The sequence below is a fragment of the Nannobrachium achirus genome, assembly GCF_963921795.1.
Source record: "Nannobrachium achirus genome assembly, chromosome: 19".
In the NCBI taxonomy this organism is placed as follows: Eukaryota; Metazoa; Chordata; class Actinopteri; order Myctophiformes; family Myctophidae; genus Nannobrachium; species Nannobrachium achirus.
In genome coordinates this window covers 39,785,749-39,803,661 of record NC_137826.1, presented here as the reverse complement: position 1 = coordinate 39,803,661, position 17,913 = coordinate 39,785,749, and the positions used below count along the sequence as shown (strand labels likewise).

General features: G+C 42.9%; 1 protein-coding gene across 1 annotated transcript in view; it reads right to left on the bottom strand.

Moving 5' to 3' along the window:
* LOC308304331 (neurobeachin-like) overlaps positions 1–17,913 on the bottom strand; it is a gene marked incomplete at both ends in the record, with an annotated part of 237,983 nt that overhangs the window by 104,801 nt on the left and 115,269 nt on the right. Inside the window, 4 exon segments of the mRNA XM_080748915.1 lie at positions 6,112–6,264; positions 9,011–9,119; positions 10,008–10,141; positions 13,990–14,187. Coding sequence (XP_080605041.1) covers positions 6,112–6,264; positions 9,011–9,119; positions 10,008–10,141; positions 13,990–14,187 — 594 coding nt within the window.

Here is a 17,913-nt window from a genome sequence, read left to right as displayed (position 1 = left end):
CAGAGGAGAAAAAGAAATGGACCAATAAAAAGTGGATGAACAAATGGAAGACCATTCAACCAAAAAAATTGTGAATGTTACGAAAGTGGATTAACACTCAACAAAATAGTTGATCTACAAGCACACAACACGTGCTGTGAGAGCCTAGATTGTATATTTTCGCTATTTTTGATGTACAATGAAATACATGCTGTTGGGTTTAATGTACACTTGTAGCCTATATAAAAAATACAAGTGGTGAATGCACACAGCGTGGAATAAGATAACTTTACTGGTCACTTTCTATGACCCTGGCTGTCTCTAAGACCAGTTGGGGCAGAAGTCAGTGAGCCAACAGACTGTACTAAAATCCATATTAAAAAAGAAACCTGTGTGAGAGCACAGAACGTGTGGCTGAATACGGTTAGAAGCAGGAGAAAATCTATAAAGGTATGCAGTTCTCGCTTCTTTCCAGGTGCCTCAGTGCACTTCAGCCCATTCCTATACTTTTATACTTCCATCATGAGACGGAATCACGCTACAAAGGAATTCAGAGAGTTTTTCGCTAACCTTTGAAAAATCATAGAATAATGTTCAATCAATCAATGATACACGCAACGATGGCTTTAAAACGCGTAGTAGGTACTAGGTACTGTAGTGTCTCAGCTGATGTATGATCAAGTAGGGCAGTGGTATAAAGTAACTAAGTACATTTACTTACAGTAAGTACTGTAAGTACTTAAGTACAATGTTGAGATTACTTTACTTGAGTATTTCCAATTTCCAATACTTACACTTCTACTCGACTACACTAAATATTGTATTTTTACGCCACTACATTTATTTGAAAACTTTAGTAACTAGTTCATTTGTGGATATAAATTATAATATTATAAAACATACATAAACCACTTTATCCCTATTTTATACCTGAAAATAGCCGATTTGTGTCGCGTTGTGAGCTTGTAGATCTGCTATTTTCCAACATTTTGTACTTTGGGTGTTTTAAGTAGGCTACGTTTTGATGCCAATACATTCGAGTAGATTTTGAATTCCGGACTTGTTACGGAGTATTTCTATATTGCAGTATTGATACTTTTAATTAAGTTACTTTTTCCACCACTGAAATAGGGCATTGATTTACGAAAAAAAAAGTAAAAACACAAAAAGTTAAAATATGGAGATAGGCGGTTTCTACCCGACTGCAACCAAATGACCAAGAGATTTACACACAGTCACCTTGCCTGCAGCCAAGCCACCAAAGCCCATCATTAGAATCAAACGCTATCAAACCTCCTCACAAGCGTTCAGCCAATTCGGTATCGCTTGTCGGTTTAACACATTCTCTTCTGTCCTTTGTTCTGCATGCCAACCATGGAACTGATCTCATTCCAGAACATCGCTCGTTAAACAGGCATTTTCCAGCTCACCCATCCCGCTCTACTTTTATACCTGATTTTAGCTATCTATTGAGACAGCCGCTCTTTTAATGCGTTCGTGTTGCCTTATTATCTCCCCCATAATGAGTCAACTTCTCCTGATTAAGGGCATGTTTAAGTGATTTGCTAATCCAGGGCTTATTGTTGGAGGAAATAATTAGCACCATATTTTCACACATAAAAAGAGATGTACTGTAACTAATGACACTTTTTTTTGTGTGTGTAGCAGTGGCCCCACCTGAAGAAGATACTATAAGCGTACGTTTTCTTCACTATACAGACATACAGTATGATTACATTTAGTTAAAGTTATACCATGTAACTTCTTTTATAAAACAAATCTTAAAATTGTCCTAACTGTTAAATCGCTAAAGTTTTAGAACCCCCACTCCGTTAATTTCAGCTTCTAAAGCCTTCTCTTTATATGTTTTCTATGAGCCGTGAGGGGGGGAGAATTTCGCGGCAAAATCATGTGTATACGTTGGCCAATCATATCGCCGATCATAAACACATGGTACACTACCGGCCAATCACAGGCGCATCTTGCTGACTTCTCAGGGAGTAGCTTGCCTCAACATAACAACAACATACTCGGGTGAAGGAGTCCGTTTCTCCGGAATGCCTGAACGCACAGGAACCAGGGACCCCTCTAAAGATAGATCTCGGCGAGCTGCAGGCGGACGCAGTGGCGAGAGGCCCGGTCCGCGGCGAAAAACGGCTGAAAGACGCGGACGCGACCGCGGTTTGCTATACAGCTCTGACCACTAGTTGAGCAACTTACACAGTATAGCTTTAAGAGTTAAGACAATAAGAAATGGACAGGCACATATTTCTGACTGGTTTTGAATAGAGCTGAGTCGCAAAACAATGACTTGTTGGTTAACTAGATTGAGTGCATCGAAACTACAACTTATAGAACTGCAATCTAGTTAACTTAACAGGAGAAATCACAATTTGAATGGCTCACATTCAGAGATAGTACTATGCTCTCTACTAATCTATCTATTCCATCATGCATTGCGGGAGTCTTGCCGTGAAAAACTCATTTTCGACAGAAATTGAATTTCGTGACTTTTTCTGCTTTATAATGGCAATCTGCCGAAAAGACTGTGCCTCGGCCAGATTAAACACTAGGTATTATAGCTATACAACCAAGTCATCACAGTTAGGGATGCGGTATCGGTACTCGTGGTATCGGTACTCGCCCCGATACCGGCCTATTTTGCGGTATCGGTACTCGTCAGATACTGCTCACAAAGCGCCCGAGTACCCTGTGTGTTCCGCCACTTCGCCTTTCTCTCTCTCTCTTAAAGTATCAAAAGTAAAAATACAAAATGTTTGAGCATAACAGATCTAGAAGATCATGCACAGTACAGGAATTTCCATGGGCTAAACCTGAAAAAAAAGTGAAATGTGTGGCAGTTGTGCCATGTTCTGGGAAAGCAATGCAATTTAATGTGTTATATACAGCCAGAAAGTCAGACATTTTGTATTATTAATTGTACTCGTATCGGTACTCGGTATCGGTATATATATATGTTATGAAACAACCCCCTCAAATATTAAAAAGACAATATCAGTCACCAAAACCAACCAAGGACTGGTGTTTTTGAAGAATATATCATGGTTAAAATGGAGGTTCAAGTTACAATGGCTTTGTGTGTGGTGGCGTGTCTGATAAAATTAATATCAAATATCTACTGTAAAAACCATTTCAGCTCCCACCAACCCCATCACAAGAGTGACCTTTACTTCGATAGATTCACACATACTTCATCATGTTTTCAATACGGAGTCCCCACTGTTCTCTATTTAGCAGCTTGCAGAAACATCTCTGCCTCTTCGCTGCCTCAGAGACCTGCCAAACCCGTCATCACGAGAGTGACCTTTCCTTCCATAGTTTCACACACATGTCATCATGTTTTCGATATTGAGTCCCATTGGTTCTCCATTTAGAATCTTGCTATCTCTGCTGCCTTCTGAATGTATTTTCTCTCGTCCTTTCACTGTGGAGAAATGAACGAATTGCAATGCAGGATAATGGCAGCTTGTTCCTCACGTGTTGTTTGTTCAGCGGGCGTTCGTGTTTTACTCTGATGTAGCACTTGTCACTCGGGATAAGAGCGTCTGCTAAAATGCCTAAATTGTACTTTACACTGTTTCTCTTCTCCCTTCTGCTCTTACTTTGCCCCTATCTCCTCACAGAATACTACAAAATGATGGAGCGTACACGAAGAAGAAAACAAATATCATTCACTTCTTTACACCAGTAAACCTGTGAGGTTACAAATAAAGCCGATTCTTGTAATTGTAATCAAGCTCGCGCAGATGTCTCTGCCATGCTCTCCTGTCAGGAGAAAGACAGATTACAGTCCTTCCGTTCCGTTCCACGCTTTTCCTTGGATCACCTGTAGCACCTCGTCTCCAGAGCCATCTATTGGAGAGTTGCGCCATTGCGGGGGGCAGAAAACAGCGCCGGTCATGCGGTTCATGTAACTCAAAATAGTGGCAAATGCTCATAGACTCCAATGTATTCCATGAACTTCACGTTCAGCGTTTTGTCACTATTTACCTATGGGCCGTTAACAGCGTTGCCCTGTAGAGGGCGCAGCCAGCCATTGCTGCGGTGTCAATAATCTGTTGCTACAGTGGATGGAGGAGTTACTGGTGTCTGTCTTCTCACATTACTCCCTCACCTGCTTTATATTAACACTAACTTTACAAAGAAGGACAGAAAATCTGGACCAACCAGTGTAGTTTATGGCTGTCCCAACAGTAGTGGAAAAATTCTACTGCGGAGAGGTACTGAATGTGAAATCCACAAGCCTCTGCTCCAGGGGTTTTCAACAGGCGGTTCGGGACCCCTAGGGGGTCATCAGAGTTACTACAGGGGGTCCTCCAAATCTTTGTGCGATAGAAGCTTTTTTTCTCCTTTAACCACTTGAACCCTATAGCGTCCATATTCTGCGAACTTTAGTCAAAAATAGCATGATTCACAGCACGACACATTGAGAGCTGGGTGATCGTCTATTCGCTGTGTGACATGTTTCCATAGAAGACATAGCCTACTGGCTTCTATGGAATTGGATTCCATAGAAGATGAATTAAAATGATTGAAATTATAGATGTACTATCAGTATCGGCCAGATATCGGTATTGGCCGATATTTTCTGTTTACAGTCAATATCGGTATCGGCAAATAAAGCTGACATTAACTGATGGCAGTAGCCGATATTTAACTGTTGTTGGTAAGCATACATTTTGCAATGGTTTGTTTGTGTTTTGTATTTGTTATCTGCAGCCTACCAAGCTGTAGATTCTGAACAGTTATTTCTTATAATGAATATGTATTCGTTTCCCCGGCACAAAAAGGGGCAAATATCCGTATCAGTATCAGTCATCGGATAAATTGTTATTTTAACCATCGGCCAATAATTTCCAAATCGTTGCATCCCTAATTGAAATCAGTCGTGGCGACTCCATGAGGCCGGATACTGTTTAATAGTCAGGAGGATTGAAGAAAAGCACGGTATGTGCTCAGCACCTGTTGTCAACACCTCACATCACAGGCAGGAGAGACAAAGACAAGCAGGAAATCTGTTTAATCCGCGAGCACACTGAAACAGCGGATAATAAGGCTGCATCAGCCAGACATCTGTGACTGTGAATGTACGACGTGGGATAATAATATTGTGCACGCCAACACATTCTCTCCGGGCTGTCAGAGTGACGCTAGCAAGGATGCTAAACCCCCTACCTATGTCTCTAATAAGTCACACTAAATCTCTCTGGGTAGGAGGAAGAACATCTCATAAACGCAGAGATGTGTCACCATGTAAACGCATTTTAATTGCACTGTGACTGCCGTTCAACATCCTGTGTTTCATGTCATTAGCATGCCGTCACATCCCTCCACATCCGCTAGTTGTTATTTATAGCTAGCGCGCGCAAATGAAAGGACACACACACACACACACACACACACACACACACACACACACACACACACACACACACATACTGTACACACACACACACACACACACACACACACACACACACACACACACACACACACACACACACACACACACACACACACACACACACACACACAGCTTGAAATAAAAGCACACAGGCTGTCAGATCACGACGGACATAGAGAGAAACACTATTTTTTGGGTCTTTGTCTTTTACTCATTCACAGCAAGGAAAAAACATGTGTACGCGCGAGTGCGCTTGCACACACCTACACACACACACACACACACAGAAAACCTTGACAGTGTGCATAAACATAAAAAAAAACAAGCCTTGACACACACATACACTCACTCACTCACGTACCGTACAAACAATAACACAGAAACCCTTGACACAAACATATATACACGCACACACTCACACATAAACAATAACACAGACACCCTTGACACACGCACACCCTTGACACCCACATACACACACACACACACACACACACACACACACACACACACACACACACACACACACACACACACACACACACACACACACACACACACACAACCACACACACTCTGACATACACACACACACACAAACAACCACACACACTCTGACACACACACACACACACACACACACACACACACACACACACACACACACACACACACACACGGTATGCGGTACACACACACACACAGACCTTGGCAGGGGTGTGTATCCAGATGGCGGCGTTGAAGAGCACGTGGTCGCAGAGCTGTTTGAGCAGCGGTGCGCCGTGAGGCAGACCATCCAGGTACTTGGCGAAGGACAGGAACTGTTCCAGCACCGCTCTGGTGATGTGGACCCGTGAGGACTGCACACACAACACACACACACAACACCAGGGACGTGCAGAGAATGTTAGAGAGGCAGGGGCTGGAATTTCTAAAAAAAAGGGTTAGGGTTAGGGTTTTGGTGAAAATACCAAAAATAGCAGACCTCCAAGCTTGGAGGTCGTCTATTTTCGGGGGCTTGATATCACACTGAACTATGCATAATCAAGTCAATACTGGAGATGTGGCAGAACGGCATGGATTTCTACACAGAGAGGGCAATTCTTTCAACATAAGATGCACAACAACACACCATATCACTGTAATGCACACCGGCACCGCACACTGTTTAATTAGACATTAGACATGTAAACTTAAAATACAAAAACAAACTACCGGTATTTATCGGGCTCAAAGCCTGAGTTATGCTGCATTATTATTAGGGCTGGGATGCGATTACATTTTTTTAATCAAATTAATTACAGGCTCTGTGATTAATTAATCACAATTAATCACATTTTAACCTCACATTTTAACCTCACCTCGAGGTTGCGCTAATTATTTTTTATCGCGTAAATTTTCGGTAATTAATTAATCGCAATTAAACCCATTACCAGCCAAATTTAAATATGAATGTGCGCTTATAATGCCAGGAAATAGCTATATTTTATCATCATGATCACATTATTTTCAAAGCCAGGTTGATATACCATACCACAAAATGACCACTAGAGCGAGCCATCGTAACACTAAAACGATAGACTGTACAAGCCCCCATGTTAAAACCAAGATTCACAAGATTCAAGGATGGGACGATGACATCGCTCCCCATTGACATTGAATGGGAGACCCGCGGGCCGCCATCTGAGCTCAATACTGTTCAATTCGTGCTTGATCGTCTAAAACCACCATCGGTATGGGTATACAGATGCCACACAGAACGTTTCCGAATCAAAATCCGACCTAGTGAAGCTGCGTAAGGGTCGGATGGTTTGCATTGAGCCTAGCAGCTAGCAGAGGCTAATATAAACAGGAAGACCTGGTTTAAAGGTGACATCATAATCGTATCCTTTTTTTTCACGGTTCACGTGTTGATACCATCCGAAGCTAAGCTAACCATTTCGTTCCGTCTATTAACCCAAATAAAAGCTTAAACAATGCTTTTATATAAAAGTCGATTAAAGTCGCTTGGCAGGGAAGTCCATAGTGAGATAGTTGATCTGAAAGTCGACCGGCGCTAACTGAGTTAATCAGTTAAAGTCCCAGCCTTGATTATTATATAACAGGTAGTTCAGAATCAGAATCAATTTATTTTTACATCTTACTTACATTTTACCTCATACAAAAGCACACAACACCTCGCGATCAGCTATTTTCACTATTTTAAATAGTTTTAAAAATAATAACAAAAAAGGGCGGTTTTAGAGAAGGTTTCCACCCAACGACGACGATAGCATGGCATCTGTGAACAAGTAAACAACATAGCTAGCATCTATCTAAACAACATACTCAAGCATCTGTGAACAAGTAAACAATATCTGCTGTATGTGAACTAGTGAACAACATACAGTAACTAGGCTTATAAATAACAGCGTCTGTCAACAAGTAAACAATATATCATCTACAGTATCTAAACAGCCAACGATCGATGCAGAGACATCTGTTAGTCTACATCACCTGTTGACACTCACAATGTGTTTGGATATAACATTGAGACTGCACGCACGGGTGCTAGTTTCATGTAATAAATTCCCAACAGATCCACAAAACTGTTGTTTTGGGGGACGCTGATTTCTGTTCAACCTCCTCTGTGTGTTGGCTGGTGAGACGCACCTAGCGAGACATGTACAGTATATACTTCACCCTGCATCGATCGTAGGGAGACCTGAATCGCCTGAACGAAGCGAAGCAACCCATTGTGAGCTTGTACAGTAGATCTGCTATTTTTCACTAGCGTGGGTCCCACGCAAACATTTGTTTTCTCTTTTGGGTCTCGAGCTAAAATGTTTGGGAACCAATGGGACATGCTGGCTTCAATGGAATACAAACTACAATGAACTCTGTCGAGGTGCCAACTTGTGTCTTGTGCACTCGTGGCCATATACAGTACTTGTGCGCCAGCAGAGCACGCAAGTACTGCGATCGGTACTGTTTGGTGCTGTCGTTATCTGTCGCTATCTGTTGTGGACACATGGTGACCGAGAACTTTAATTAACGTAGCTACTACTTCCACCATTGTCACCATCAACAGCCAATGAGGGACCAGCATACTTGGTGACGTCACCACCAACAAGTACGACCTGATATAAATAACAAGGCGCAAGTTGGCACCTCGACAGAGTACCAACTTGCCCACCCACATACATACAGACAGCACCGAATGCAGTACTTGCGAGCTCTGCTGGCGCACAAGTAGGCCATACATGGCCACGAGTTCACAAAGTCTACTTAATGTAGCTACTACTACTTCCACCATCGTTGTTTCCACCAGTGTTTCAGAGTCAACGAGCTGGTCAGCCCTGCCTCAGAGCCGGGTCGGTCAGTGCATTTCGGCCTCAGTGCACTTGTTTCTTCAAACGCCAACGCAACCGACTCTACTGAATATGCGCGGCCTGAGAGCACACCAGCGCTCTCAGAGCATATTTCCCACAGTCACTTCTCAACTAATGTCTCATAATTACAATCATAATGATGATGATAATGACGATTGTGATTCTGACATGACAGACACACACACACACACACACACACACACACACACACACACACACACACACACACACTGACCTTCTCCAGCAGGTACCCAATAACCAGGAATCCCTTCCCTCCGAGCATCTGTTCCTGCATGGCCACTGAGCTTTTCAACAGCTCCACCAGGAAGGCCAGCAGGGTAGCACTGCAACACATACACGCACACGCACACAAGCACACGCACACACACACACACACACACACACACACACACACACACACACACACACACACACACACACACACACACACACACACACACACACACATTACAAACCAAGTCCTGTCTGTAACACAGCTTCTCTCAGCTTGTCTTTTATCTCTCCATCACTCCATCTCTTTTTCTGCTCTGCTGTCCTTCTTCTCTTTCCTACTTCTCCTTCTCTCTCTCTCTCATGCTGCGTTCACACACTGGGCTACACAGTGTATCTGTCACTTTGTAGCTTTATATCTGAATCTGAAATAGAACTAAAGAAAAACTAAAACAAAATAAAAACTAAACAAAAACTAAGCTATGATGACTAAAACTATAAGACTAGATATATTGACAATTCCATCAACAAATAAAACAGGGGACTGCCCCATAGGTCGAACTCCCGTTGGGTCGAACAGCGTCGGCAGGTTAGATAATCCCCCGCGAGCGTCGGCAGGTTAGATAATCACCCACGTCACGGTTACTGAGGTTAAGTTTAGGGTTAGGGTTAGAGTTAGGCATAGTTTTACTGAGGTTAGGATTAGGGTTTGGGTTAGAGTTTGGTGGTCGATCTAAAGGGTGTTCGACCTAATGACATGTTACCGTAAAACATAGTCTAAAATGTTAGACTATGTCCCTCCCTAACATTTTGGAGTAGTGGAGAAGAGATCCAGTAGAACTAAAAGACAAGTCGTTTTATGTTTGGTTGCGCTCTGAAAAGAGCAGATCTACAAGCTCACTGCAACATGTTGTGAGCTTGTAGATGGACTATTGTCAGCATGCAACCAAGTGTAAAATCAATCAAGTGTTGGTGTGGTGCGGTGCGGTGGTTGGGCTCACCAGACGGTGGTGTCCACAGAGCTGTCATTGAGTTGTCTGTAGTCCAGCTGGGAGAAGAGAGGAAACAGGACCTGGATTCCTCCTATGGAGTGGATGGCACTGTGAATGGAGTGGGTGACGATGGCCTTCACATCCTGAGGAGAAACAAACACACACACACACACACACACACACACACCAGTGTTGTTTTTGACAGCAAATTTTGATTTAGTTTTAGTCATAGTATTTTGAATAAAATGTCATTTAGTTTGAATCATAATTTAGTCACCTGAAAAAGTTTTAGTTTTAGTCTAATTTGTGTCGACTAAATATCATAAGATTTTAGGCGACTAAATCTACAGTTGATTTAGTCAACTGAAATGTATTTTGGCAGGCCTTGATGGCATCGTAATGACGCTTGGTTGTGTGCTGAAAATAGCCGATCTACAAGCTCACAACGCGTCGCAGTGTAGATCGGCTATTTTCAGCACGCAACACCCGAGAGCAACCAAACATAAAATGACTCTCTTCAGCACTAGTCCCTCCCTAAAGTTTTAGTCTAGTTTTTATTTTTGTTGACGAAATTGTCAATATATTTAGTCTTAGTATTAGTCATCGCAGCTTAGTTTTTATTTCGTTTTTATTTAGTTTTCTTCAGTGAAAAAAACGCAGTCGACAATCATTTTTCGTCATAGTTTTAGTCGACAAAATCAACACTGACACACACACACTAGTCTCGTATAACTATAACATTATCTCTGAAAGCTATACATTCAGCACTGTTTCCCAAACATTCGTTTTTTTATGGGTCGCAAGTAAATATTCCCTTTCTTTTTTTCAGTTTTGTTTTTAATCATTTCAAAATGTTTTTTAAAATCCCTCAAAAATCATGAATTAAAAACATTTTTTTTCCATGAATTCGAAAACTAAATGTTTAAGAAATTGTGAAAATAGCTGATCTACAACCTCACAACGTGTTGTGAGCTTGTACAGTAGATCTGCTATTTTCACTAGTTTGAGTCCTGCACAAACATTAGATTTCTCTTTTGGGTCTCGAGCTAAAACGTTTGGGAACCACTGCTATACAGAGTCTGGAACGACTATACACCATCCGAGGAAGGAAGCTGCCATCGGTTCGTCATTTCCGTTCGCGATAATATATTAAACAATGTACGCGACTGCAAACACAAAACAGAGGCAGGGCATTCATTTATGAGAAACAATAAAAAAAGTTCAAATACAGAGATGCTAGGGTTCTGCACGGCAGCGACGATAACCAACACAACTGCGGTGATACATCCTCTGTCCAAACGGGCTCTCTGCAGTAGCTCAGAGGTAGGCATTCTTTTTGGCACTTAGGCCATGTAAATTATGAATTTCAGCTCCAAAGTTAAGTTCAGTTTAATGTAGTGTGTGTGTGTGTGTGTGTGTGTGTGTGTGTGTGTGTGTGTGTGTGTGTGTGTGTGTGTGTGTGCGCGTGCGTGCGTGCGTGCGTGCGTGCGTGCGTGCGTGCGTGCGTGCGTGTGCGTGTGCTTGTCCGTATGCTCTCATCAGATGACAGATGGAGATGCTGGATGCACCAGCGTCCATTGTTGTTGATTAATGCGTCCAGCTGTTCATGTTACTAAAAAAATAAACATGAATTATTAGTTATCGTCACATCTCATGTCTGTGCTGCTAAGCTTTGATGCCATATACTCCAGTTCACCCTGTGCCAAACATACCGGTAGGTTACCTCCATCATCCACAGACACAATACTGCATATCAGAAACCTCTCATCTCCCAGTACAGGGGTGTAAAGCAGCTAAGTACATTTGCTTAAGAAGTGTACTTAAAGGAGTAGTTCACCACTTTTCAACCTATCTTCATATAATAGGTCCTCACTAAGGTTCATGATAAAATATCACAATTTTTTTCTACTCTGTCCAAGTCTCCTAGGAGAGCTGTGGGTGGGTCAAATCCTTCCTACCGGTGACATCATCAATGGGAAATGCAAGCTAATAGAAACTGCAGGCTTTCTATTCCTGAAAAAGTTGCAATGTTAAAGTGGAAGCCATTGTTCTCGTGATAATAAAAATCTTTTTTTTTTCTTTTTTTCAAAAACGTTATTTCATTTTTTTTGTCAAACGATGATGTCACCTGTAGGAAGGATTTGACAGCTCTCCTATGAGACCCAGACTGAATAGATTTTTCTTTTGCTATTTTATTATGAACATTAGTGAGGACCTATTATATGAAGACAGGTTGAAAAGTGGTGAATTACTCCTTTAAGTACAATTTTGGGAGAGGGTTGGGGAGGGGTGGGCAGGCCTGAGAAGGAGGCAGGAGGAGCTGGGAGAGAGTTGGGGAGGGGTGGGCAGGCCTGCTGAGCAGGAGGTGGTGAGGAGTGTGGGGCCAAAACTGGCTCAATAGCGTAGTCCTCCCACTCAGGACAAGGTGGTACTGCAGCTGAAAATGCTCTGAAAGCCAGGCAGAAATGACAGGGGCTCTGTATTCAGGGGTGATAATTGTCTCCACCAGCCGAAGGCTGAGGGAGAGTATGTTTTCCCCTCCGTCCGTCCGTCCGTCCGTCCGTCCGTGCGTCCGTGCGTCCGTGCGTCCTCGCAGTTTGTGAACAGCTAATCTCAGTCACCGTTGGCCCGATCGCTGCCAAACTGAGCACACACACTCCCTGGATGCCAATCTAGAACCTCTGCCCCACATTTTTCAAATCAGCCTCATGGTGGCGCTATAACAGGCCGATTTGTGTGGCCTGGTTGTTACCAGCTAATCTCCGGCGCCGTTGGCCCGATCGCTGCCAAACTGAGCACACACACTCCCTGGATGCTAATTCAGAACCTCTGCCCCACATTTTTTAAATCAGCCTCATGGTGGCGCTATAACAGGCCGATTTGTGTGGCCTGGTGGAGACCTGTGCTCGGAAGAGCACTGCTTCTAGTTTAGCCTCAAACCTTTTCAAAAACGTTTTTGGGATACAAACAGTGTTATATAAATTATTTTTAAATGCATGGTGTAGGACCTTTAAATGAACACCCTGCTTGATCATACACTGCTACCAAAACAGCCTTTCCCCTTTTTTTGGATTTAAAAGAAAATAAATTGCCATAATGAATATGTGTGGGAGACGGAGCTGGGCGCATGCTGCTCTCAGAAGCCTGAATGGATCATCGCGGTCGGAACAACAAATATTTTCAGATTCGACAAGACCCGCGGGCGTCTTTTGAATGCACCTGTGCTTTCAAATGGGATTTTCGCAGGCCTTTTTGGTGTCGTAATGGCTTATTTTAGATATGAATGCATGCTGAAAATAGCTGATCTACAGGCTCACAAAGTGTCGCAGTGCGACACTTTGTGAGCTTGTAGATCTGCTATTATCAGAGCGCAACACTGGAGCGTAACCAAACATAAAATAACTGTCTTTCAGTTCTACTGGATCTCCTCTGCACTCCCTCCCTAACATTCTAGTCTATTTTTTATGACAAAATTTGTATTAATTAATTAATATTTGAACAACGGACTCACTCGCTAGCTTTCGCCGTGGACTGAAGACTCACCTTTTCAGACTCCACCTAAACCCATAGCACCAATGAAACACTCAATGACCATACATGAAGCTAGTTAGCATTTGTTTTTAGGTTTTTTAGAATCCATTTTTTTCTCTTGTTTTTTTTTAGATTGATATTCATATGCATTTGTTATATTGTTGTTGATGTTCTGACATGTTATCTTGTTTATTATAGTGATGTATTATCTGCTTATTGTAAGTCGCTTTGGATTAAAAGCGTCTGCTAAATGACTAAACTGCAACAGTAATATTCAGTCTCAATTTGGGTCATCATAGCTAAGTTTTGACTTAAGTTTTCGTCAGTGAAAAAAGGTAGTCCAAGAACATTTTTCGTCACAGTTCCAGTCTACGAAATCAACACTGTTCAGAGTGACATGAGAAAAACGGAGGATTTCTCCTGGGTATCTGCCGCTGTGGACCATGTGAGTGTGACTGACCTGCAGCATGAGCGCGTGGGGGGAGTGGACGAAGATGGAGGGGTTTTCCCGCGGCGAGGACTCCAGACACAGCTGGGCGTCGGTGGCCTTGGCGTTGTAGGTGAAGGAGATGGAGGACGCCAGCTTGCTGTCGTACAGCACCTGCTTGTGGTGCTCCGCCAGGTGGATGTCACTCTCCGACTTGAACTTGAAGGTGCTCTGTGTGGACAAACAAACAAACAAACAACACAATTTAAGGTGGTTGCACACTGCACTGCGTGTTTTCGTTGCGTTTTGGGAAATCCGAAATCCAAAAGCCAGGGAGAGAGAGAGGAAAGAGAGAGAGAGCAAGGGACTCAGTGCAACAGCTGCGAAAATCGGAAAAAATCAACCCTGGTCCGAAAATAAATACGAAACGGGCGGCAGTGTGCAAACGTGATTGACAAAACATGAGGTTGATTTTTTAATTCACGCACTCCGAAATTCACTCTGATATTGGGCCCGAAAAACGCAGTAGCTCAGAAGTAGCTACTGCACACGCACACACACGCACACACACACACACACACACACACACACACACACACACACACACACACACACACACACACACACACACACACACACACACACACACACACACACACACACACACACACACACACACACACACACACCCCTGTAGTCCCAGTCACAGCTGGCCCGAGCATACTATGGCCCCTTCTGTGTTGTAGCTTGTTCAGGCTACCGTGGGCTTGTTGTTGTTGTGCCACCGTGCAACTAGTGTTCTGCTTGTTAGTGATATTAGCTGATTACCTGCACCTGGATTTGTTGTGAGCAGTGTACTTCATGGTCGTTTAACCACTTGAACCCCGGCATGCCTATTCTGGTGGGGAACATTCGCCAAAAATAGCAGATGTGATTTTTTTTGTTTTGTTTTTGTGAATAGATTTGGTGTAGACGGGGAAAAGACAGTCAAAGAGAACTGTAAAGACTAGAGGGTTTAAGTGCTTATAACCTTAACCTACTACTAAACATAAACAAAAAGATGTCATACTTTATTTTCGAATGTGAGCAGCACATCATGGAATGCTAAATATAGCACCTAGTACTGCAGGCCTTACACATGAAAGAAATGTCACGTGTTTATATGAAAACATATTTTGCACTAATTCCATTTTGACAGAGGTCATAAATGCGTTACTTCTGGAGGAGGAGATGTAGTGGGGGAGCTGGAGCAGCACACAAGTGTGCATGTGTAGATGTTTGTCACCCAAAATGGAGCCCTGCGTAATTACAGAGATGAGCCGTGTGTAAACAAGCCAGCATTAGCTTAATGAACACAGCACTATCCCGGGCGCTAATTGAATTAGCCCAGACAGAGAAAGAGAGGGAGAGTGAGAGAGAGAAGAGAAAAGTGGATGAACAGCTGGTGGGGCTAAATTCACTCAGCCATCCACATTGTTCTGTGGCTGTGTTGTGTGTGTAGACTGCACCCACACACAGTTGTACACACACAAACAAACACACACACACACACACACACACACACACATGTATGTGTACTAACCACGAGCAGCACACACCCTCTAGACCAGGGGTCTTCAACAGGGGGTCCGCGACCCCTAGGGGGTCCGCGGAGGTACTGCAGGGGGTCCGCGAAATTATTGCTTAAAGAAAAAAAAAAAAAATTTTTTCTTCTCACTTTTCACATTTATGTTAAAAAATAAATCATGATTATATCCATTTTGAATAGCTTGAATACATGATTACTATGCAATTGACAGATTGTTGATATTATTGACATTGGTTCTCAGTTAATAAGTACACTATGTTTAGAAATGGTAGTGGTACGGCCCACCCTGCTCGCTGTAACTTGTACATGTTTAAAATAAAAAATATGTCGTAGCCCCGACCCCCCCACCCTACGAGGTGGTAGGGGGTCCCTGCTCCATCTCCCCATCAGTTTGGGGGTCCCCGGCCTGAAAACGTTGAAGACCCCTGCTCTAGACAGAGGCAGGAGAAGATTGTATGAAATAATAATAAGATTAAAAGTAGGCTGTGGATAAATGGAGGTAGCACTGCTCCAAGTGCGGAGAACTCTTTGGTAAGACTTGTATTTTAAGGTCGGGTCTATACATGTATTAGCATTTAGAATGCATTATAAAGCGCTTTTAATGCTGCGTTCACACTGGCACCTACAAAGATACAGTCTACCATTTATTTTCAATGGTTAAGCTTATAGATCGGCTATTTTCAAATGGCCGAAATGTATATAGGGCTGACGTGGCCGAACGTATATATTTTGTAATAATCAAAATCTACAAAATAACTAGTAACTACAGTTTGCAAATAATTGTAGTGGAGTTAAAGTACAATATTTGCCTCTGAGATGCTGTAGAGTAGAAGTAAGAGTCCTGAAAACTGAAAATACTCAAGTAAAGTAACATTACCTCAAAACTGTACAGTAAGTTACTTTCCACCACTGCGGAGTGCGGACGGTAATAGCCTGTGGCCACAGCAGTGAGTGCACGGAGATCAAAGGCCAACCAAGTGCTCTGCTACCCTCTGAAGAAGCTCCAGGCGGTGGGGGGCTGGTCCCACCAGGACTGGCTGGGTCCCCAGGTGCTATGCTCAGCCTGACTGCTCAGGAAAGCCCCAGGCTTCACACGAGAGCTGGAGGCCACTTTCATTCCACCAAAACCCTTTCATCTGAGGCCTGCTGCTTCAGGAGGCTGACTCGCCCTGAGCTGTTATTCCATCTGGGGGGGCAACATCTTCTGAAGCAAAGAGCATGCGAACAACGAAAACGCCTCTCGCAAACAGAATGCTAGTTATTTGTTCCATAATGTGAACCAACCCAAAGGACCGGTGCACCTTTAATTCACACCTGGATGTAACTTGTATTTGTCTTTCATCCCAGTGTTTCATAGAGGGGCAAAAAAACACCTTTAAACTGGCCCTGGTTGTACAGATCTGAATATAAACCCGGCTAAACAAATGTAGGCGTTTACTGTAGCAGATGCTCTCAATCCAGAGTGACTTACAATAAGCAAGGACAACACAGGGTAATACATCAAATGCATAGAGACAGTCATCTAAAAACGTAGGTAGACCAAGAATCGTCAGTCTAACAGTAGAATAACCAAAAATGATAATAAATAAAATCAATAATCTGTACATCGAAGCTATACACACTATAGGATGGCAAGTCAACAATGACCTGACATCAGTCTATACCAGTAAGACGCCTAAGGGCGAATAGCGATCTGTCTTGGTGTGGTTCTCCTAACAGGGCATCATCTGGGATACAATCACTTTTATGCCCATATATGGAGATCCCTAACAGATTCCCTTTTATGCCCATATATGGAGATCCCTGCTCTGAGTATCTGACATCAATGTGATGTCACCCGTTTATGCCCATAAATGGAGATCCCTGCTCTGAGTATCTGACATCACTGTGTGATGTCACCTGTGATGTCACAGTGATGTGTCTGGGGAACCACATTGTGTGACCGGACAGCACGGACAAGCTGTGACGGTTCTGATGGTAAACCTGCGACCTACGGTTGCAATAAAATGCATAAAACATGAAACATTAAAGGAGCTATAGTCAACTTTTTCATTGTAGGGCCGACACTTTGTTTGTGATTATTTTATCGTTATTTTACGCTTTTTGTGGTTATTTTTGAATAGAAACACGTATATGAAGCTTATTTTTTTTATAAAAAAGTCTCTCAGGGCTCTATACTAGTAGATGTTCTGCAAAAGCCTTCCCCACATTAACATGAAAAGGCACTAGTCTTTTCTGTTATTGTGGGGGAGGCCGAAAACAGCCAATCGACAAGCTCAGAACACATTGCAGTGCAATGTATTGTGGGCTATCTGAGGCGATAGAAGAAGACCTTGAACAACCTCCCATTAAGCTGTGGAAGTGTGTCT